Consider the following 24,346-nt stretch of genomic DNA (forward strand, 5'->3'; position numbering starts at 1 on the left):
CTAAACAGGGATCTCCTTGTATTGCAAACACAGGAGATAGTCTTATTACAGCCTAACAGAACATCAAAACGTGGGCCTTATTTCCTAAGGATCCAGCATCAAAACAGATTTCCCAAGGAAGTAAGACGGGACACTGGACAAGCATAAGCAGCAGGATGGTGCAATCCTGTAATCTTAGAGGCACTCAAATGCCACGGACACCAGGTGACATGGAGTCCCTCTAGAAGGACAATTTGTCAGAGGACAGTGCCTGGTACAGAGGAAGAGGCAGGTTCCGAGTGACTGAACGAATGGAACTCTAAGACACAAAGAGGAAAATGAGAAAGAGGTGGCTTTTCTTTCCCCAGGCTTACACTGCAAATTTTTTAAACACTATAGTCATTACAATTTTATAGCTAAGGGGCTCGGGAACCTGTGACAGTGGGTTGAGTCCCAGCCTGAGAAGGGTACTGAGTGCCGTGGAGGAGTGAAGGGGCCGTGGTGACCCAAGCGACTGTAATTGGAAATCTCTCCTTCTGCATGAAACACAAACTGGAAGAAGATTTTGTTTAAATTCTCCATGGAGAATATTTTTATTTATTTATATTCTTCTTGCATACTCTAAAACGCACAGTGTGAATTTCCTTTTCCTCAAAAACAGTGGTGAGCCTGGTCAATGTATCTGAGATCTTCAGAAGGACTTCGGCAACGTTGCCTTAGGTTTGAGCTAAGCAAGTCACAGAGATTGGTCATGAACTACTACAAAATTACAGGAGATCTAGTTATTATCCAACCGTTACTAGAAAAGCATCGGGAACACCAGACATACAGCCAGACAGAGAGGGTAACAGGAGAGCAGATGCTGGTTAAGTCATGGGGTTTCCATATATATGGCTCTATGTACAGTATCAGGGTTCTCTTATAGACGGTAAACTTATGCTTAAGTCATTTTAAGGGCACTCTAATATAAATACAAGTCTCACTAATTTTAATCTTTTCTCTTTGGCTCACAAATGCACAAAAATACCATAAACAATTTTCAGAACTTACTGCATTAATATATAAATAAGGTACATTACAAATGGAAAAAAATACAAGACACCTCTTTAACATGGTAAATCTCTGAATATAAATAAGCAAATATTTCATTTACCTACAATTAAACAGTCATTTAAATCATTACATGTGTTTCCCCCCTGCCCCCAAGGTCAGACAACAGAGATATGCACAGCCTACACAAATTAATCTCTGAAAATACAGCAACAGCACACCTGAAATGACGAATCTGCTACTATGTTTCCCTAACAGGACACTAATGGGGAGGGTGTGACCCTTGTCATCGAATGGTGCTTTTTCTCATCCGTCACCACTTTGGGTGGGAAAAACAATGATAATGAGGTCAGCTCCTGCTAACAGAATTTCCCTCGGTCCCTACAACACGACATTTTGAGAAACATCTTCCCTGGGGTTGCTCAGCGAGCTGGTTAGCAGCAGGTTTGGTCCCTAGGTAGCTGCTGAAGGGAAAGTGAATAGTCTTGGAGTGGGAACATGCTGTGATCTGTTATTAAGCCACACTCACTATACATACATATATATATAGAGAGAGAGGTATATATAACTGTACATATATACGGTGTTCCTAATGTGCAACTTTTTAAAAAGAACATTATTTCCTGCTAACTATAACAAGCTTAAGTAAGGGATTAACAGCATTCTTCAAGATATTATATTCACCTGCAGTGAAATGGCCTATTGTTTCAGCAACTTACACAGGCTGCTCTAGAGTGCCGGAGGGGGAGGGAACCCACAGACGCCTGCTCTGCGAGCGGCGACTACAGGTCCTGGCCCAGCCTCTCTATCTCCTCGATGAGGAAGTCAATGTCGGACTGGGTGGCGGCCGGGTTCGAGATGACCATCCGGAAGAAGTTGGCCTTGTCCCCCTGCGGCTGGTAGCCGACCATGGTCGTGCCGGACTCCATCATCAGGGCTTTGATTTTGGGAGCCACCTTGTGATGGAAACATAGAACAAAGCTCAAGGCTGATGTCAACACCACCCCCCCCCCCTTTTTTTTAACAATGCAGCTCATTTCTTGGTTGGGAAAAAGAGCAGTTTGCTTTTTACCCTTTTTATACTGATGTAAAAACAAGAAATATCTTATATCTAGGTTTCTTCAGTGACTAAAGTCTAATGACTATTTGAGTCTACCCAGTCATGTGTTCCCTTGGAAAATACTGTGTGATTGAATTTTGACAGTCAGTCGTAGAACAATGATAATACAATAAAAATAAAAACCAAAAAACTCGTACGGTGATGGCACAAATCAAGGCTCCCGTGTAATCCGGGGTTTGGGATTCTGCCTGGCATGCAGACTGGCAGGGAGACTGTGCTCAGTGTATGCTTGTTGAGTGGTTGGATGAATGAATGAAACATTATGTGAATGAAATATACCAACGAGTAGCAATCATATGTGAACCAGACATAGAAATCAACAATCGATCAGAATGGGTTGGCATTAGAGTAGACGTGAACTTAGTGAAAATGTATTGTGAGAGAAATAGGGTAATATGGAAGTTCCTAGGAACATGTATAGGATTCCAGTGCCCTGCCCTGGGCCCATCCTTCAATAAAGAACACCAGCCTCAGACAGGAACACACCCTTCAGAGGTTCCTGTTGTGTCCGAACCACAGCAAGGGGACAATCCAGATCCAAGGAGAATATAACGAGGTGGCTCCCCACCACCCCAAGTCTTTAATTTTTATCTCTCCCTCATTAGAAAGACACATGAGTGTAAGGATGTTCCAACCAGTCAGGGCAATGCCAAGGGTGAGAAGGGACAAAGGGGAGACTCCGTACCCTGTGCAGCTTTTCCCGTCGCTCAGTGCTGTCCGGCACGCCTCTGAGGCTTTGCGGAATGTACCAGAAACAGACGTTTGTATGTTCGGGCTGCAGAGATTTTCACAAACAAATACATAAGCAAAAGAGAAAATTAGGAGAACGTGACAGAAGGCTTTTCCCACACCTCTCATGACTCTTGGTGGAATTCTAACCAAAAAGAACAACAAAAAAAGGAAAAACATTGAAATGTTAAAAAATAATTGCATTTGGGTAGTTTTTTAAAAAAGGGTATTATCCATCTTGCCATTCTGTGGTGCTTCATATCTGTAAGATGCTTGAAACACACTTTTATTGACAACTAAGTGTTTTATTGAGTTTATGATACTGGCATACTGAATCTTTTCTTGATGACTCAGGATTATCGTAATGAACATTGATACTGGTTCTCACCCGTGGGACAGGACTAACTGTCATGGCTGGAACTACTTAGGGTCCCTCCCTTAAAGACTGCTACATTTTTTAGTTCTTCCAGATTCTTGCTACAGTTTTTCAGTTTCCTTCCTAGCTGCTGTTTGTCCTCACTGTGCCTGCCTCTAATGGGCTGGTTAGACATCACACCTTTAACCTGAAGGATGTTTAAAACAGTGTAGATGATCAGAGCAAGGTCTGGTGGGTGAACACATGAGCACTGTATCACCGATTCGAACTGCTCTGGGCTCGTTCTTCCTCCTTTGGTGACTCTCCAGGGTGTTCCTACTAGTCTAGACTGCCTAATAAGTGGACCAAGCTGAATGTAGCTGTTGTTACGTTATACTGGGTTACGAGTAGATTTTCTTTTATTCAACAGCGCCCCCCATTCAATGATGGGAACTTTTTTAGCCAACTGTAAGCCCCATCAGGGCAGAGACCATGTCTGTTCTGGTCACCACTACGTAAGCCAGCTCCTGGCCAGGGGCCGAGCACCCGGCAGGCACTCAGTCTACACTGGAGTGACAAATACCGCACTGTACACAGTGGAAGGGAACGCAGGCCAGAACCATTGTACTTTGTTCTCCTCGTAATGAGTCTATGCAAAGTAGAACTTCATTTCCTAACCAGTCCTGGGGGACAAGTATCTGCCCATTCTATAAGCTTCTTGGAACTGAGAAATAATTTATCCAGAGGATTCAACACGATAATAAGATCAACCAAAAGTGCCAAGACCTGCCAAGGAAAGACCTCTTGTCTGCAAAGAGGTGAAGGGGAAAAGTCATCCCAATGCTACTGGAAGAAAAGTTCATGGACACAGACAGAATTGAATGAATCATGCAGAAGAATGAAAATTCAGAAACGCTGTTTGGCAATGTGGGAAAATACGGCTTCCGGAGCTCCTCTCAATGGATTTTCGGGAAACGCTGCTGCGTATCTAATCCATGACGACAACTTACCTCACCATTGAAAACCATCTCAAATTCTTCTCTGTTTTTAATCTTGGCATAGAGGTATTCAGCCAGGTCCAAGCATTTGTTGATCTGATTTTCAAATCCCACTGTTCCCTGTTTGAAAAAAAAGAAAAGTCAAGTTTGTTGGCGAGAGGTTGTATTTCCCTGCGATGGGCGTCTGAGAAGGCTATGCTGTCCTTGTCTTCTGGAAGTAGACAAAAGAATATTCTCGGAGATGATTAGAAAGAAGGGCAGTTATTCTCAACAGGCTTTCAGTTCCCTGCTAGTTATTCGCAGCCTGGAACGGAAGCCTGTTTTCAGGTTTGCTGTATGATAGTGCTACTCAGTTCACAAACTGTAACCAGTCCATGATAAGATGAATACAAAAATTGACATTAAGCAATAAGAAATTTGTACAGCAATTTGAAAAAATAATTTTAATGTCTACTGAATCTAATTTTAAAAATTGGTGCTTGTACCTTGTATGTTTTTAAATTTTATTTTTCAAGCAATTTATCTTTATGGTATTGATCTATGATAGGTTAAAAAAACCCAACTGGCTCTTCACCACGGAGAGTTTGAGAACCACTACCTTAGAACCCACCTTCCGCAGCAGTCAGTCCGGGTCAAACATGTCCCCCACACTCCCAGGAGGCTGCCTTCCCCGTAGGCAGTAGCATCCCTTTGTGGGGACAGGCAGGCAGGCAGATGGGAAAGCCGCTGGTTTCAGTATGTGCCCTGAGACTGCAATAGTTCCAGCTATTGACAAACTGGTTGAGCACGAGTTTCAGAAGCCAGCATGACTGATTAATGACAGCAGTGTGGCGGTTGTTGAGTGGGTCAGTGTTAACCAGAGCAGATGCACAAGGCGGGCTTGTGGATGGCTAACGGGCCTGGGTGAAGTCCAACCCTGGCAAAGCAGCAGCCACTACTGGGTGTACACGTTGCCCAGGCCACTTTGCACCCAGGAAGCAAGCCTACACCAGGGTCCCACCCCAGCAAGCAAACACAAGGAGCCAAAATTCCAGCAGATGGTTTAAGGGGTTATTTATAGGCAAAATGAAGGTGCAAATTACTGAGACAGTGTGGTTTTTATATTTCTAAATGATGTGGCTCTTTCTCTTTTTGCTTATGGCTATTTATGTGCTTAAAATACCTATAATTACTTTGTTGTAGACATCAAATTCAGACTATTTCTGTATTCAGACTATTTCTACAAAATGGCTAAATGAGAAAAAGAACTAATGATCTGTCCAATTCTTCCTACAGAAAAAATATTTGACTAGACATTTCATTGGAAAGCCTTGTTGTTTTGGTGTTAGGTAGACCCAATCTTAATCATGGAAATTATTAAAGTTAATTTTCAGTAGGTAAATAAAAATAATTGATATGGTATACAGTTGTAAAATAAAAATTGCCTTTACTTGATTGCATAAAAGTACTTTGAAACAAATAGTCAAGTGGTAATCCTCTCCCTCACTCATATTTCAGGGAAAATTCTAATAGTTTTTTTTTTAAGATTATATTAAAAAAAGATTATATTTACTTATATTTAGAGAGAGGGGAAGGGACGGAGAAAGATAGGGAGAGAAACATCAATGTGTGGTTGCATCTTGTGAGCCCCCTACTGGGGACCTTCCTTGCAACCCAGGCATGTGCCCTGACTGGGCATTGAGCCAGTGACCCTTTGGTTCACAGGCTTACACTCAATCCACTGAGCCACACCAGCCAGGGCCTGCTTTTTTTTTCTAGACACAGAAATGTAACCTGAAGGGTTGATGAATGCAGAACCAGCATTCAGTCTAGCAGTAGGATTTCTCAGAATAAAGTATATATTTTCCAGAATAGTGTGTAAAGTACAAATAAAGGGAAAGCCATTATTTGAACAGAACTTAAAACTGTCGTACGTATCCCATGATTTGAGGCCTCATAAAGGAATTCAGTGTTCTGTACACAATAATGCAGTAGTTTTATCTTTATCTCTCCTTCTACATCTGCACTAAATAACTGCAGCATCCCTAAGGATTGTTGTAGAAGTCCCTATCTTGGCATCATTTCTGGTTGTTAGAAGAGGAAGTTATAAGGAAACTTCACAGTAATTCAAACTGAGGAGATTGAATGAAGGAAGGGAAAATTTGACTTGAAAAATAAAGTGATTGCATTGCAAAGAAAACCCAGTTAACTCAATTACCTAGATATTGATTGAACACATAGTGAATTATCTGTGATATATCTTTCCTCTCTTTTGCCAACCAGCTTGTGCAAATTACATTTCTGCTCTATTTCCTGAATTCCCTTTCTCGTACCTTTGCTTTCCACATCAGCCAGAACTTGAAAATGTCCACGTGGCGGCCACACTGAATTGCCTTGTCCCCAGTGTCATAGGAGACATCATATTGCTTGTCTGGCTGGAAGAGGTAGCCTGCACACATCTGGTTGCATCCTTGGAGTATCCCCTATCATGGAAATCAAGACAGGCAGCATCTGTATTCACAGGTCAGAGATGTGGATGGCTTTGAAACAGGGCTGGCTGGACTTCGGGTCGCATGCAAACTTCCTTCTAATGTCTTAGCAGGTCGCACACTTGTTCTCATGTTCTTCTCTGAAACCACTCTTGGAAATACCTTTGCTCCTTTCCCTCTGTCAGTCTAATTAGAAAGTAATCTTTTGTCTCAGAGGCCAAGAACAAGTGCCCCACTGTCCCCCTCATGGCATTTGGAAGTAGGCATGTGTGTTCTGGGTTGTTTCAAAGGCTGGGAAGAGTGGCAGCACTCAGTGGGCAGGGGATGGACGGTTTCATGTTGCAAAGACTTTCCTTCCCCAAAAGCATGCCCTAAGAAGCCTCCCCATCTTTTTCAGGATCTCTTATGAGGTCCACAGGCACTCTACTTAGGAGCAGGGTAAAGAGCTTGGGCAGGTTCTGGCTCCTTCAGTGAGGTGACAGATTTCTTGGAATGCCTCCCTGGAGCACCAATGCCTGAGGGCAGCGTCCTGTTATTAGATGCTTATAGAGGGGAATACACTAACTCATTTGTAGGAGCTTTGGGGTCAACAGCTCTTGTTAGTCTGAGCTGACATTTGTAACATGTACAGGTCAACTCTTTTTCAGCTCTTGGGATCATGAGTTCATGCTAAGAAGCTCAAGTATGTTCCAATGACCACTCTTTTGTTCTGAGGTAAGAGCTGGTACTCCAGCTGCTTTCCCTTCTGCTTGTAGAGCATGAGGAATGTGAAATGAAATACTGCCCTTGGAATCTGTCTCGGACAGGGCCCTGAGCACTGAGGGAGAGCGAAGGGCAGCGGCAAGCGAGAGCCCAGGGAGAGGCACGGGGTTGGCCGCAGACTAACGGAGAGGGCACGGGGCGGGCAGCAACGACGGTCCAACGGGACAGTCCGCCTCATGAGTCTGCCACCCAGCGCTGTAACAAGACCCTATGCTTTGCTCTCTGGTGCCTTCTAAAGGATATGCAGGCCAGCAGCTCATCTCTGGAGGGAGTACAGACCTTCTCCTTGACGAGGATGGCAGAGCACTGCAACAGCACGCCCATCATCTTGTGAGGGTTCCAGGTCACTGAGTTGGCCCTGAAAGAAACACATGTGCTCTGAGAAGAAGGAGCAGGAATCAGCAAGAGGTGAATGTCCTCTTAAAGAAAACACCACCCAGCGCAACCCAAGTCAGTCCATGTTTTCGATGCCTAGTCCCCTAAACTGACTAACCAAGTGGTAAACAATTGTTTTGCAGGCAGTCTCAGGGTACTAAGTTGCAGATTGCCTCTTCTAAACAACTGCTACTAATACCAGCTACCGTTTACAAAGAACTTATGTGTCCTCTTATTCTGAGAGCTTTACAGGCATTATGCCAGTATGGCTTCAAGATGAACAACTCAGGAATTTGGAGCTCATTTGTCTGAATCTGAATCCTGGCTCTGACATTTGCTAGTTTGGGCAAGTCCCATAACTCCTTTGTGCCTCAGCTTCCCCATCTGTAAAATGGGGAGTATTTTTCATAGAATTGAATACAGGAGAAAATGAGTTAATAAATACATATTGCTGATAACTGTGCCTGGAATACTTAATTCTCACAACAACCCTCTGATATAGGAACCAGTCTCTATTTTAGATGGAGAAACTGAGGCACAAAAGGGTTAAATGGATCACCCAAAGTCACACAGCTGGGAGGTGTAGGAGCCCGGGTTCACGTCCAGGGAGTGGAACTGCAGAGCCAGTGCTCCTCGCCCCTCCACCACCTGCCTCCTCTATGCAAGGCTCTGGCTGCTCTGCCTTCCTGTTCTTAGTTATGAAGTGGTCTGGCCACGCTGACCTGACTACTTATGAAGTAGTATGAAGAGTGACACTTAAAAACAAGGATCACTTAAACAATTCTAGACTTTGACTCCTTGGCAGCCTTGTTTAAATGCTAAATGAACATGACATTGCCGGTTTAGGCTGCAAAGATAGCTTAACAAGCATGGTCTCCTAGCAACTGCATCACTCTGTCAGACACAATTAAATGGGTAAGGAGCACACTAGCTAGGACATTACGGAAACTACTAAGTATAATGCATGACGGTTAAAACTTGGGTAACTTGCTTCAGTGGTTTAGACACCTTCCCAATGGCCTGGTCCACAGCTGGGCTCCATGCTGTAATACCTGTGAAGGGTGTTTTCCCCAGACACAGCAACTGGCTCTGAATTATATGGACTCTGTACTCCCTAGAGCTAAATCCTTGCCATAAATGTTTAACCTCTTCATCTTGCTTAGGTCCTTTAGAGGAAAAATGATTTAGTGTAAATGGTGACAATAGGGTGTACACTGTGTTTCAAAAATAAGAGAGAGCCCTGACAGGTGTGGCTCAGTTTGTTGAGTGTCGTTCCTCAAAGCAAAAGGTCGCTGGTGCAATTCCCAGTCAGGGCACATGCCTGGGTTGTGGGTTCCGTCCCCGGTCAGGGTGCATGCGAGAGGCAATCAATATGTTTCTCTCCCTCTCTTTCTCCCTCCCTTCCCCTCTCTAAAAATAAATAAAATCTTTAAAAAAAAAAAGGTAAGAGAGAAAGGACTGAAGTCCTGTACCCCTGAGTGTATAATAAAGAAAACCTTTGTAAAAGAGACCTATGAAAAGTTCTAAGAAAAGTTGACTAAATGCTTAGTCATTAAAATGCATTAGTGTGTCAAGCCATATTTTAAATGTAGTAGATTTAATCAATTTTCTCATAGCTATCACCACTGAGTTATTAAAAATTATATTTAGATCTCTTATATTAAGTGGTTTTTCAATGTCCTAAGGGTCTGAAGTAAATGATCCTTTGCTGCTACAAATGGGAAGTAATAAGATATGATATGGATTCAGTTTCCTTCAGAAGACATATGTGTTTTAAGATGTTAGATAAGAAAAAGGCTAGTGCAAACTGTTTCCAGGGTCCCTACACTCAAAGAGGGAAAATGAAAATTGCTTAACAACTCTAAAGTACAGTTGAACTGGCTCATCTATATTTAATACATTATCCTTCAAGTTATGGAGCCAAATAACTATGCTGCAAAGAGTCTGTCCCACTCACCTTGACACTGGCCTTTTGAAACTGTGCCAGAAGGGAAGAGCCACGGCAGAGGCAACAATGCCTCCAGCCAGAGCTCTTTCTGTGAGAGAAGCCACTGGTGTGCCTGTTCCCAGTCCCCTCTCCAGCCTGGTCTGCTCCCCCCTGTCGCTTTGTTCCAACCACACTGGCCTCTTTGATGGTCCTCCACCACCTTGCCAAGGACAGTCCTGCCTCCTGGCCTTTGCATTTGTCCTTCCCACTACCCAGAACACGCTTCCCTGTATCCTTGCTTCCAGTCTCCCGTTATTCCAGTACTGCTGAATGTCACCTCCTCAGAAAGGTCTCTGACTACCCTGTCTCCAACAGCATGCCTTGGCACTCACTGTTATTTAACCCTCTTTTAGTTTTCTTTACTACAAGAGAGATGAAATATCTCTTTGTTTATGTACAGCCAGCCCACCAGAATGTAAGCTTCAGGAGGGTCAATCTCTTAGTCGATCTAATACTGTCCATATACTGCCTTATTTTCCATACATGTACCAGGCACACGTTTGTTAGGAAAGTGCCATAGATGGCTGGACCGAAGGCGGGGAACCGAGCACACACATTCATGTCTGCCTGCCTGCGACAGGTGCTCGGGAAATGTTTGCTGAATCAGTGGGATCAGTTGGGATCAACACATTGGAGTCAGGTCAAAATCATATTTCGTTTAGCACACCCACTGAACTTCAGTGGTGAACAAAACAATTAAGTTGGATGAGCTGAGAGTCCTCCTCTTTTCCCAGCAGTAAGCTTAATGAGAAGGGAGAGTGAAACGAATCAGTGCCCCTTCCTGTAACCCTGGCAAACTCATTTAGCCTCCAAATCTCCCACCTGCTTGGTTTCTCTTCTCTCCTACCTGGGCACCTAGTAATCACATCCATTGTTGTGCTTATCACGTTGGGTTGCAACTATTTGTTTACTTGTCTCTCTCTCTCTCTAAATTGTGAACTCATTGGGGTGAGGAGTCATTTGACTGAAAAAGCAGTTATTTTTGATTGCCCGGTGCCTGGCATACTATACGTGTACAATAAATGCCTATTGAGCAAGAGCGAGCTTAGTCAGACTGAAATGCGATACTGGGAGCACCGGCAGACTTGCAGATGACCTGCATGACAGCCCGGGTGGAAGGAGGCCTGGACCCTGGCCCTTACCTCTCTATACCGCTGAGTTTGTGGCGATGCTTCCTGGACATGAGCAGCCCACCGCCCCAGGCAGCCTGTCAGGACACAGAAAGGGGGAAGGGGGGCAGAGACATTTAAGAATCCAACCCAGTCACTCCACACCTCCACTAAATCATGAGAAAGCAAATGGTCACAAAGCATAAGCTTCTCTGACAAAAGGAATCCACACTGATTGTTCACCAGTGGCAGTTGTAATTCATCACTTGTCACTTCTTCATAAGTTCCTTTAGGTTAAAGTCAGAGTAGCTCTGAGCAGTACAGGTACATCTCGTGTGAGCCTATGGTGCCAGCACCCAAAGCCTACAAGTAAGTACTCTGCAAAGGGAGAGGACACTCAATGACCCCGCAGGGTGGCTCTAGGAGTGGCACAAAGGCCTGGACCCTGTTATCTGGTTCTCTGGAAGGGAAAATCCTATGGGCTTCTGCAAACTCAGAAAGCAGCAGCCCTGCCAGACTTAGATGTCCCACCACAGCGCCTGCTACATCCCGACATTTTTGTGGGTGCACTGATGCATACGTTTATGGACTAGCTTGGGACATCACATGACACAAGAACAGCCTTTGTTAGTCATTTGTTCAGTAGTACCACAGGCGACCCAACTGTCCAGCTGTGAGAAGTTATATCCGTAAGAGACTGGAGTGAGAAAAAGGAGAAAAATATACTCAGTCACTTATGTATCTTTTCTGTTCCTGGGAAAATCTGGGAGTAAATCTCTTAGTTAATAACTCCTTCCATCTACTGTCTTACTTTTCCTACAGGAACCAGATATGTATTTTTTTTTTTTTAGAAAAGCGTCATAGATGGCTGGCTGAAGGCAGCTAGCCTGGTGTCCAGATTCATGGCCACTTTCTACACATTGTATCTTATATTTTTCCCCTCTGAAATCAATTATATTTCTCTCTGTAGCTATTTCTCCAGATAAAAGCTACCTGGGAAGGTGATAGAGACTATATTCTGAAATGAACCACGGAAGAGCAGAACTAATGCGTTGTGGACAGAGAGCCAGCAGGGGCAGTGGGAGAAGCTTGAGGCGAACCACAGAGCAGAGTGGCTTCCACCCCTGACTGGACTGGGCCATTCTGTGAGTTATAGCACTTACATCAACATGCAGCCAAAGGTTGTATTTCTCACATATATCTGCAATCTCCTGTATCGGATCAAAGGCTCCATAAACAGTCGTGCCAGCAGTTGCATTGACATAAAGAGGAACATATCCCTATGAGGCAAGAGAGACAGGCTGATTAGCCTTTTTTAACCTTTCTCCTTTCCACAGGAAGTGGGCGAATTGCAATGGCACTTATTTGGAGGTCAGCTGACCTGATGTGGTGTCAGACTCTACATCTGGGAGTATTCTTTGTTGGCACATTCACTCACTCATTCATTTATTCAACGAACAATTTTTGAGCCAGGTGTTATGTGCCAACCCCTGTTGTAGACGTGGGGAATACAGTAGTGAGCAAAACAGATGAAGATTTCTGTCCTCATGGAGTTTGAGACAGATGACTGTCTCAAACTCCATGAGACAGTCATCTGTCTCAAACAGAGGACAGATCACTGTCCTCATTCTAGAGGGCAGTGATAGATAACCAGCAAAATTAAGTAAGCAAAACATACAGTATGCTTGCTATTGGCAAATTCTATGGTAGACAGTAAAGCAGGCAAGAGTAATAATAAGTTTAAAGTGCTAGGCAGGTAGCTCTGAATATCATCTGGGCTTTGTAGTTTTAGAAGCTGTGTTATTTTAAGTGCACTTATGTAATAATAATACATACCAAAGCATTGTTTGGTTATTTAAAACTGGATATATATTGTTTCACTAAGAGTGGACATGGTAAAATTTTGATGTGAACAAGAAATAAATGAGCACATGGAATCAGACAGGCTTGGGGAAATCTGTGAGTCCCGGGTTCTACTGAAGCTCAGCTCCACCTCTGCTTTTTGCTCAGTCCTAGTGACATTTCCTCCAGTCTCACCTACTGAGACCCCAGCAAACAACTACAGTTAGAGAAAGAGGTGAAGAACGTAACCAAAACGAGTTGGTAAATGGCCTGACAACTACCTGGCAGTGTCTTGTGGATACACCTGTTTTATGAGATTTTTTGTTCAATAGGCTTTGCTGAGGCTGATTCACCAGGCATCACTGGCCATCTGCCAGGGCACAGAAGCACTTTGTTAAACAGAATCCTAAGCTAAAATGATATTTGTTAAAATAAGGTTACACCTAACATGTAGCAAGTGAAAACCTGAAGAGGCTATATCTTCATGGTGGTTGGGTAGTGGATTTACTGAAGTATATCACACTAATCATTTGGCACAATCAAGATAGAACCAGTGGTTTAATGACTGAATTTTTCATTTTTCAAAAAAAGTGATATGGTATAGACACAGCTTTAAGGCCAAATCATCTCACAAGTTGTAAATAAATAAACACTTGAAAACAGAGTTTTAGAAACACAATGAAGTAATTTCTTATATTATCAAAGACTTTTATTGTCCACAGCAGAAAAAAGGTATTTTTTAAAATTTGTATTCACCAGAGTTTAGATGTACTGTAGAGTATGTACCTTTTGCTTGGCTTCAATAATTTTTGCCTCTAAATCAGCAGGAATTATCTTCCCCCTGTAATTATTATAAAAGGAGAGAAATGAATATGAAAAATCAATGAGACTGCACATGAAAAAAACTTCAGCAACAGCAAAAAGTAATTTAATCGGATATTTTCAACAGACCATTAGCAGCTTGGCACGCTGTACTGAGTCAGTCCTTAAGCACAATAAAACAAATTTAACAGATGAACACATTTAATACATCAAGAACTGAATATCCACTCTCCCCTGCCTACCTTTCATTGCACTTTATCAAAATCACATTGTCGGTTCCAAAGCCAAGTGCAGCCCCAGCCTTTTTTATGGAATAGTGACTCTGTAACAAACAGAGGCTTGAAGTTAGACGTTAGAGAGTCCCTTGAAAAACACCACAATCCATGAGCAAGAGCACCCAACTCACATGTTCTGAGGTGAAGAGGACCAATTTGGGCACTGCCGCCATGCCCTTTGTCTTAACTTCCGGGAAGTGCTTGTAGCGAGCAGCCATGATGCTGTACATGTTGGATATGGCTCCCCCTATCGGCAAGCAGACACATTGGGAGGTGTTGGAGCTCCTTCATTATTATTTCTAACAGCAAAGGCTAAGCTGGTGTCTCAAGAGACAAGGGAGGTCAGAGAGGGGAAGGACAATATCTTGATAGGTTTTGATGGCTTCCTATTGCCAGGGCTTCCCTCTGGCCCCTTTGCCTTGGGAACACAGCAGCTATGCTCACCATCAAAACCATCGAAGCAGTTTGGCTGGAGGTGAGTCACATACCCTAGGGCCCACCCCAGCCAAAGCCTAGACATAAGAGATGGCAGTGGCTGCAAAGAGATGGGTGAGTTGCAACTTCCCTGCTTCTGCTTTACTTAAAATTTTTTTTATTTACTGATTTTTAAAGAGAGGAAAGGAGGGAAATAGAGAAAGATCAATTTGTTGTTCTACTTTTTTATGCACTTACTAGTTGATTCTTGTATGTACCCTGACTGGGGATCAAACCCACAACCTTGGCATGTCAGGGCAATGCTCTAACTAACTGAACTAGCCAGCCAGAGCCCTGCTGCCACATTCTGCTGAATCTATTTACTGAATAAAGATGAATTTGTTCCCTGAGGCAGAAAGACAGAGAAAGAGAGAATAATGGAGGCCAAAGGAAACAGTGCCATTGCCTGGATACTCTCCTCACAGGACTCAGGAGAACTGAGGTAACTAGGTATATCTGGCCAACACAAACTCACTTTTGCAATGATTGCCTGACACTCAAACAGGCAAACTGGTGGGAAGCTTGAGCCACCTGGACAATTTCTTCTCTTTCCCTCGTACACAACCACACTGCCTCTGACACCACCCCGAAGTCATTCCTAACACCAAGAACATCTGTCCTCTTAAAAAAAATTCTTATCCTATCTACATCAAGCTAGAGATTCAAAGTAGATAGACTATTTTGGCAGAAACTGATTAGTCCGTTGATAATCTTGATTCACAGATCCTCAGCTTAATCAAACTGCTGTTGACAAACTGGAGTTGTTTAGCATAATTTAGGCGCAGCCTTTGTGGGTTAGTACACATAGAATGCAGCATTCTTGCTAACCTTCACCCTGACAAAGATAGAAAGGTGGAGTATAGAAAACCAGTATTTTTAAAGGTTATTATTCTTCTACAAACTCATTCCATGTTTAATATTCTCAAAAAGGTCCTAAGGATTCATACTACAAACTTGGAGGAGCATCAGGAAAAGAGAACGGCAACTTACCAGGAGAAAATATCCCATCACCATCTTTATTTGACCATCCAACTATCTCTCTCATCTTCTTAAGCGTTATTTGCTCCATGAGGACAAACACTGGAGCAATTTCGTAAGTAAACCTGGAAAGGTGGTAAAAATGAATGAAAATAAAGAAGTCAACCACTTATTTGGGGAACACAGATGATTGGTTTAGTATTTGTACTTGGGATCTTAAAAAAAAGAGGCTCAAAACCACTAAAACAATTCATTTGCTGGAAATGCATTAAGTCGCCAGTCATAAAACGTCAGAAACCAGCCTGGGTTACCAAAAGAGGTGGTGGAGGTACCTGCTCTCTGATTCTTCACAAACAAAATAGATGCTCATCTGAATGGAGTGTCTTGGGTGTGGTCCGCCAAGAGAAATAGAAGGAAAGAAAGTGACTTTTCTGGGTCCCTTTCACTTCTAAGATCGGATGATGCAAATGTTAATTGAAAACGTGTATTCTAAGTTTTATATAAAATTGGTTTGCAACATTAAAAAAAGAGTGCTAATTTCACACTTGTAGAATCTATAAAACCCAGAGACAAACTCCATCTTTTAAAAACAATGTAAACATCTGGAAGCTAACTGTGGAGATAATTGGAAATATTGACCCAGGTTTCAAAGATCTCCATGTAATTATCTACACGGTTTTTCTACTGATAATCCCCAGGGGCAGCTATGTTTCTATAGTTCTCTGAAGTTGATAGCTGTCAGGAATAATTATAAAGGATGATTTTCTAATTACCAGTTATAAAAAACAAGAAGATGGTCAATTGGCATCAACAGCTAACCGTGGGCATCAGATATCCTGGTAGGTTACCTTCGTCTTCTAACAAACTGATTTAAAAGTAGCAAGCCATGCTATTCTCAAAGCAATTCAAAACAGAACGCAGTCTGGTAGACTAGTCATTGAGACAAAATTGTGGTGCCAAACACAGGGCTTAAGAGAAATCAAAGAAGGTGCATCCACAGAAAATCAAGCCAGAAAACAGAAAGATATTCACTGACTCCGAGGCTCTTTGTCTACCCTCCTTTGCTTGACCTTCTCAAGCACTGGAGTCTGGGGCTCGACTCAGACCATGCTCACTGAAGAGAGATGCCTAGATTGACTCAGCCGACAGATAGGGGGACACTTTATCATTGGACAAGGTGTTTGAGCTGAATGTCAATGCTGAGGACTAATGGGAATTCTTGCTGGCTTAATGATTTAGCAGAGCTATTTGCAAGGATGAGATAACAATTGTTGTATATGAGACACAGGTGAAGGTACTAAGTTTTAATCATGGAGAAAAAAAGCAATCAAACTAATCACACGGCTGTAAAAGAGCGCAAAAATATCCTGGAGGATCCTTAGGATATATCTGTTGGTAGAAGAATTTTGTTTCAAAAAAAAAAAAAAGAATATGTTCATTTTCTTTAGTAAGACACTTGAAATTTAGGAGGAAGAGTCTCAAAAATCAGGTGTTCCGTTATCATCACCTCTGGAGGTCACAGTCCTGCTTTGGTTCTGCTCTGAGCCCTGTCACCGCAGAAACCAACACCCCCTCATGTCTGAGGGCATGATAAAGGAAGAAGAAGGGAAGGGTCCCTGCTTTAGCCTTTGCTGGACCAAGAGTCAAACTTATGATGTGTTTCTGATCATTCTTAAACAAATGTGTTGATAGTGCTACTGATTTTTGGAAATATTGGAATGGCAAAAATGTTTGCATGGTGCATAGGTACTGCTGGCAATGTGTGTGCTGGAATCTCACAATAGGCAAGGAACATGAAATTATATACGGCACTATCAGAACCTTACCATGGACTGGATGGAAGCTGACTGGAGTCAAATCAGTGTTAGGTGGCCAGGCAGGGACTACATGGGAAATGGGGAAGGGATGGGGCCGGAGGCCAGGGTGGGGGTGGTCTACTTCATGATTGGAACCAATCTAGGCCCCAGGTTTAGTCTTAGAATTAGGCTTCCTACTTAAGGATAAGGGAGGAGCGTGGCCATCACTCTCAGGACTAGGAGAAAGAGTCTAGGGAGTTTGATCATGAAACCACCTGATCTTATCTTTTTCAGATTTCTTATTTGTGCCAGGTACTCAGTTCATAAACCTTTCTTTCAGTTCTGTTCAACAAATGCTTACGGAATGACTATTCTCTGTCAGGTGGCATGTTACGTACTAAAGAGACAAAGATGTTATAGGACGCCATTCTCAACCGTGAGGAAGAAACTTACAAGGATGAATCCAGCATCTGGTTTTTGGCTTAGCTGCATCTCATTTGATGGTTCCTGCCTGGCTCTGTAGGACCAGTTATTTCACAGCTAAGACAAGCTTATCTGAGTCTTGACCTTGGTCCTGACATCCTCTCTTAGAAGCATATAGGTTGGTCCATGGCTGTTGAACCTCAGCTGGGCCTGATGGATGGGCTGACATGGTGCTCCCTGTATCTGACATTTCTGTGACCCTGCCCTCCCAGCCTGGGCTATGATTATAACTGGCAGTCTGCCTACACTCAAAACCTTGTAGAAAGCATTGAAGTTCACCCTAGAGCAGTGATTCTTAACTTAATTGGGGCCATGGACCCCTTTAGAACTCCTAGGAAAGCTATAGCCCCTTTTCCCAGGAAGAAAATGAGGACACACACATCACTTAGTACACAGTTGTAGGAGGCACCCCTCTTGCAACCTGGATTCCAGGTTAGGTCCCCCTCCCCTAAATGACAGACGAAAGCAGATTAAAGTCGAGAGATCAAAGGTCAAATATGGATTCAGAAGAAGTTGGTTAGATGCTAGAGTTAGAGTACAAGATTATATTTCAGAATCAGAGACCAAGGAACTAAACCTGCAAAAATCTCTAAGTTGAAGCACAAGAAGATGGGACTGGAAGCAGGGATGTAAAAGAGCCATAGAGTGACACTGAAGGAGACTTTTGGGCCATTCTGTGTTCTGAGTAGGGTAATGAGTCAGTCCTTTTTTCATAGTTCAACTCACCTTTCCAGAGGGATGCACTCAGAGCCAAGGCACATTGATTAAGAAGCTGTATTTCTCTTGCCGCAAAGTCTGCTGACTGCTAACCAGTATCGATCTTGGGGTAGCAGTTCACCCAGATCAAAGATGACATTTCCTAGACTTCCTAGGTGTGGTCACGGGACTAAGTCCCGGCTACAGAGATGCTGCGGGAAAGAGGTGGAGCTTCTGAAGTTTCTTAGCAGAGTGTATCCTTTTTTGCTTTTCCTTCCTTCCTCCCTCCCTCCCTCTCCCAGCTTCCTGAGGTCTGGAACATGGACGTGATGCTAGGGCTACGTAGAACAATAGGGGTGAAAAAGGCACGGGGCATCCGGATGCCTGGTGACTTCCGAAGTTCTTTAATGAGAGACAGACATAATTTATGTTGACCATCTTGACACTCCTCTTAGATTTCCTCTCCTTACAGACGTGGCAGGTGGCCCATCTTCACCTTCAAAGCTAACACACCTGAAGGGAGCTTAGTGAGCCCCTCTGGTGTCCAGAGATGATGAGAGACAGAAACAAGAGAGCCGGGAGGCTGAAGGGAGAGGTGCTGAATGACCACAGAGACTGTGGGTGACTGCCTGCCTCTCCTCAGTGTGAGCGTGTGCGCCGCACCCTGCATACACTGGGTGCTTAAGACTAGTGCCTGTGTCAGTCTTCAGAACCACTCTGCAGAATGGATATTATTATCCCCCATTTTCCTGAAGAAGAAACTGAGGTTCAGGGAGGTTCAGTGATTTGTTTTACGGTCTCCCAGTCAGTATGTTTCAGAGTCAGAATTCCAAGTCCTTCGTGTCACAGCTGCATTCCTATGACAAACAAGAACTGTTTGTTGCGGATTCCTCTGTGACAGCCTGCCCCGTAGCACAAAATGACTGATAACTCCCATAGAAAATTTCTCCTGGGTAATTTCTATGAAAATAAAGCACGAGGTAGTTGAAATCATAACCTCATAACAAAGGGCTGTGATAGATCTCGCCGTAAAGATTATGTATTGTGCTCAGATACTTGCGGGAAGGCTGTTGTTTACATTTGGGTACTGCTGCTCGACCCGCGTGGTTGTGCCTGCTGGCCCTGTTTGGGAAGAAAAGAGCTGTACCCACCACAGAAACTACACATTTGTGAAGTCTTCTTTGGATTGTCCTTGGGTCCTTGTTTGGAACAACATGTCTCAAAGATGTATGCACAGGCTGGTATAAATGCATGAAAACCAACGTTCTTCTTACTCCGACAGTCAGACATCTAACACTTTGCCATTTGAATTAGTATAGTGGACATTTCTTTTAAAAATACTGTACTGAGCCCCGGCCAGTGTGGCTCAGTTGCTGCAGTGTTGTCCTATTAACTGAAAGGTCGTGGATTTGATTCCCAACCAGGGCACATACCTAGGTTGTGGGTTCAGTCCCTGGTCGGGACATGTATGAGAGCCAACTGATGTTTCTCTCTTGCATCGATGATTCTCTCTCTCCCTTCCCCCCTCTCTAGAACCAGTAAGTATATCCTCAGGTGAGGGTAAAAATAAATACTATACTGAGGAATATTTTCCTATTATCTGCACACCCAAACTTAATTACAGTGCAGGTAAAACAAAAATGAGCACACCACTCAACCCTAATCTGCCACAACAAGAGCCTTTTGCCGTTCGTTCTCGGACTTACGTTGAGCTCTGTCCGCAGCTGGAGAAGAAACTGTCACAAGGGAGCACATTTCTGCATACGCTCCTGACAGAGCTGCCACATTTCACGGTCTTCCAGGGGAACCGGCTTAGAACAATTTCTAGATAATACTGATTACTTCTTCAGACAATGCCTTGTCTCCAGAACTGACAGAAACTATTTCACTATTTTAAATAACCTTCTCTATCGATCTGTTGGAATCGGATCATATTTTATAAATGTCCATTGTCCAGTCCAGCTGCAATTACTAGGTGCCATTTCATTGGACTGGCCTTGACCTCAGATGGCTGGGACCTTTTCAGTGTTTCATGGCTGAGCTGAGGTAAGGAAATAATAAGGGACTTTGATTTTTATGAACACATACTAAAAAAAGGAGAGTTCGTGAGAACTCTCTGGTTGAAGAAAAGCCTTTTAGGAGAATATCTGGTCATAAATGGTTCAAAGGGGTGAGTTCCTTTTATTTACCTTGAGATTGGGATATATATATATATATATATATGTACATATGTGGGTGTGTGTATATATGTGTGTGTGTGTATATATATATATATCCCAATCTCAAGGTAAATAATACACGTGTGTATATATACATAATCCATGCAGCTGAGAACTGCAGCTGAGAGGCCTACAGAATATACACTTAAAGGTGCTGGGTAAATGCAGAGCCTATATTAATAAGAGTATTCGGGCCTTAATAGATATGTATCTTTTACTCTATTTTTCCTCATTCATTACCAAATAATTAAGTTTTTTAAAAGCTGTACTTTCTAATTAAAATTGTTCCTTAGTGTGAGATGCTCCAATTAAGCATTAGTGTCTTTTCAAGTTATAATTAGTATATTACGATGTCTGTGCTTGCTGATATGCTTTTATCTCACAAATTATACCACAGCAAAAACTGCAAAGGCAAGTGTTTTGTTTGAGGAGACCAGACAAGCAACTGTGTCTTTGACCCGAATCCCTGCCTGCCCTTCGCAGGCTGCAGGGCCCAACACGGACACGCCGTGAACTTAACCGTGACTGGCAAGCAGGGAGCATGAAAAACATTTTCGATTTCAATCAACGTAATCTTTTACGCCTTTTAGCATGAAAGGCTTCACTTGTCACATCTGCTTTAAAAAATCTGTCATTGTTGTCTTAAATTAGCACACATAACAAGAATCCTTAATTAATATAAACTTTTCTACAAGTAGTTAAGGATTTTGAGTCACAGCATTAAACAGTGTTTTTTGGAACACATACGACTCAATAAGTAATTTTAAAGTACCCTTTCAGATTCTGTGGCTGGGAGTAATTTGCTTAAGAAAAATAGAGGACTTTGAACTTTAATAACTTACATTCTATCTTGATGTCAAATGGAAGAGCTTATTTTAAATAATACCACCCTTTCACCTAAATTTATTTTTCAAATCTATTTTACCATGAACTTAAAAGGTGGATGATTATTTTCTAAATGTTTCCACAGTCACTAAACCCCATATAATTCTTATGTAGTTATTTTAAAGCTATTGTGGGAAACTTGTTTCATCATTTCTCCTGGATACTGTAACAGAGGTGTGGCCGCTGTCTGGAGGACAGAGAATGGTAAAACATGACCCTCGTGCCTTGGAGGACTTGGTGGGCCATCAGGATCCCCCATCACCTTATCACCCGTCCTTGTCTCCAAAAGCATAATGGTATGTCGAGGAAGCTGAGACAATTGTCAGGACTGGCTGCCCAGGTAGTACATGCACCCCCACCTCCCGGGGACCTCAGAGTCAGTTTCCTATAAATTTACAAGAGCTCAGAACCAAACAAAGGCTTTGTCTACTCAAACTAGCATGGAAAAAAAGTCAAAATCAAAAAAACAAACAATGATTTTGAGAAGAATATATACTGTATCATGACCAGCTGAATTTTGTTTGGGAATTTTTAGCTAAGCAATAGGTTGACCAAATTAGTTTGTGGCTTTAAGGCAGCTTTAACTATGAAAAAATACAACTGCAATGTAAGGACCAATGTGTTTGGATAGGAAAATGAACCAAGATCATATTCTAAGACATGACCTCTTTAATACATCATTAAGAAATATGGAGTTTTTAACATGGAATTCACACTAAATTTTGAAAGCCAGAGTTATTATTTCTTATAACTATGCTTTTATTAAAATGAATCATTCAATTAAAAAGCACTTCATCTATTATCCAATATTAAATCAGTATAAACCTAAGAGATTTATAAGGTGATAAACTTAAAAAATTTAAAGAGAAAAGATGACTAGGGTAACTGTAATAAAATTATTATAAAGCCATTGGATTAGATTTTTAAAGAAACAAACCGTAGTCACATATCATGGTTGCTTATATGAAAATAATAAGAGGGACTTACATATTTGTATTGGCAGTTGATGTCAGCCATTCGCCGGCTAACCCAATAATATCCAGTCCGGTGGAGAGCTGGTTGAAAAACCGAGGATGACCTGGAGAGGTAAGTAACAGGCAAGCATCAAGGCAAACCCAGCTTTTTCCAGCTATCTTCTAAGCAAAATCCTGCTCTACTAGGGCCACACCGATGGGGCCGCCGTCCGAACGGCTTAACAGGGCTGCCAGGGACATGAGAAGGAAGGTCAGGTTGACGTGCCCTACACCAACTTCTAGCATGAATGATGTCCCCCAAATTTATGTTTCTAAAGCATAATGCTTTTAAATAAAAAATCCAATGTTATGAAACTAATAATCTTTCTAATACCTTGATTAATTTCCACATGAAATCCTCATTGTATGTATATTTTTAATTACACATCGGAGTGTAGTGTCCTGATTTTCCTCATAAATACTTCAACCTTTAATGCCCAAATCAAGGCTTACTAACGAAGGGGAGGCTGTAGGTCTCAGAGACTGTGTGCGGTGTAGACCGTCCAAGCCCAGGGAAAGTGCCGCTGTGGTGCGGATGCTGAGGGCATGCCATCCCTCTCTCGGTCTCTGTGTCAGTCAGAGGTGATATCAAGCATCAGTGTGTTTGCCTATATACAGACAAGTGGCTGTTAAACTAAATTTATTGCTGAGATGACCTGGCATTTCCCCTTTGAAACATGGGCAGACCCAGCCTTGTTCACTCACTGGGTTGTTGGTAAAATAATTGTTTTTATTATGTAACTTTGAAGCCCTTTGCAACCCAGAGCATGTTTTCACAGGCTTTGTTCTCAGCAAATTGAGGACTGTTGCCAAGTTTTGGCCAACTTGGCATTCACAGGAAAACTCAACCCCACATCAGCAGGCTTGGCTCAGCTGACCCAAAGGAGTCAACGCGATAGATTATCTCGGGGTATGTGACAGAGAACTGGTGCTGGAGAGATCTGCTGACTGCTGTGTTTCCCGTGGAAATTGCTTTAGCCTCTGAAATAACTGTCAGAAATCTAGCGTTTGAATGTTCCTCACCTACATTTCCTCTCTGAGAATGCCTGTTCCTTCCCACGTGTGATGGGGACTCATGCAGAACCTCTGGAGTCTTACTTCCTAGAATAGTCTGATCCCTGAATCTCAACAGTCCTCAAAAATAATACTGATTTTTAGAATAAATAAAAGAGGCATAAATATAAGGATGAGGTGGGATTCCAGACATCCATGTAGGCTACACTAAATATCTTAAACTAGCCTATTTTGTTCTGCTTTGCTTAGTGTCAACAGAATCTGGAAGCTCTCCTGTAATAATTTTGTTAAAATTCATTTAAAAATACATGTCATACCCATTTGAAAACTTTTAAAAAACCTTCCATTTTGCCCTGGCTGGTGTAGCTCAGTGGATTGAGCGCGGGCTGCGAACCAAAGTGTCGCAGGTTCGATTCCCAGTCAGGGTACATGCCTGGGTTGCAGGCCATGACCCCTAGCAACCGCACATTGATGTTTCTCTCTCTCTCTCTTTCTCCCCCGCTTCCCTCTCTAAAACTAAGTAAATAAAAAAAGAAATCTTAAAAAAAGGAACAAGATTATTGTTTAAAAACAAAACAAAACAAAAAAACCCTTCCATTTTAATGCAAAACTGAATCATAAATAAATTCAATGACACTATTTGACAATGCATGAAAACCACACAAGCTGGCAAAGACAAAAGAGCGTCAAAGACAGACAAACTGACAGAAATGCCCTCAAAGGTGAAACAGTATGTCATTCTCCATTAAAATATAAAGGACACAAAGTCCCCTAAAACCTTACTTTTCTCTTATAGCTACAGGCTTATGCCCTCAACAACTAAGACCAGAATTCACATCAAGCAACAAAATGACTTAGTTTAAATTTCAGTTTCAACTCTCTCTGTTCCATGAAAATAACAGATGACACATACGATA

The 24,346-nt window shown here is 42.5% G+C and overlaps 1 protein-coding gene across 2 annotated transcripts in view; it reads right to left on the reverse strand.

Annotated features, from left to right (window-relative positions):
- Positions 1 to 539: 539 nt before the first annotated feature.
- Positions 540 to 24,346, reverse strand: part of GAD1 (glutamate decarboxylase 1) — a 41,302-nt gene continuing 17,495 nt past the window's right edge. For both annotated transcript variants that reach the window (XM_028509176.2, XM_028509178.2), the window contains exons 6-17: positions 22,390 to 22,480; positions 15,336 to 15,448; positions 14,003 to 14,118; positions 13,839 to 13,918; positions 13,561 to 13,615; positions 12,096 to 12,212; positions 10,966 to 11,030; positions 7,741 to 7,819; positions 6,544 to 6,693; positions 4,244 to 4,351; positions 2,835 to 2,924; positions 540 to 1,985 (exon numbers count right to left, since the gene is read on the reverse strand). In XM_028509176.2, the coding sequence (XP_028364977.1) occupies positions 1,812 to 1,985; positions 2,835 to 2,924; positions 4,244 to 4,351; positions 6,544 to 6,693; positions 7,741 to 7,819; positions 10,966 to 11,030; positions 12,096 to 12,212; positions 13,561 to 13,615; positions 13,839 to 13,918; positions 14,003 to 14,118; positions 15,336 to 15,448; positions 22,390 to 22,480 (1,238 nt within the window). In that variant the 3' untranslated portion in view covers positions 540 to 1,811. The remainder of the gene's footprint in view (positions 1,986 to 2,834; positions 2,925 to 4,243; positions 4,352 to 6,543; positions 6,694 to 7,740; positions 7,820 to 10,965; positions 11,031 to 12,095; positions 12,213 to 13,560; positions 13,616 to 13,838; positions 13,919 to 14,002; positions 14,119 to 15,335; positions 15,449 to 22,389; positions 22,481 to 24,346) is intronic.

This window comes from Phyllostomus discolor, chromosome 4, assembly GCF_004126475.2.
Source record: "Phyllostomus discolor isolate MPI-MPIP mPhyDis1 chromosome 4, mPhyDis1.pri.v3, whole genome shotgun sequence".
NCBI classification, from domain to species: Eukaryota; Metazoa; Chordata; class Mammalia; order Chiroptera; family Phyllostomidae; genus Phyllostomus; species Phyllostomus discolor.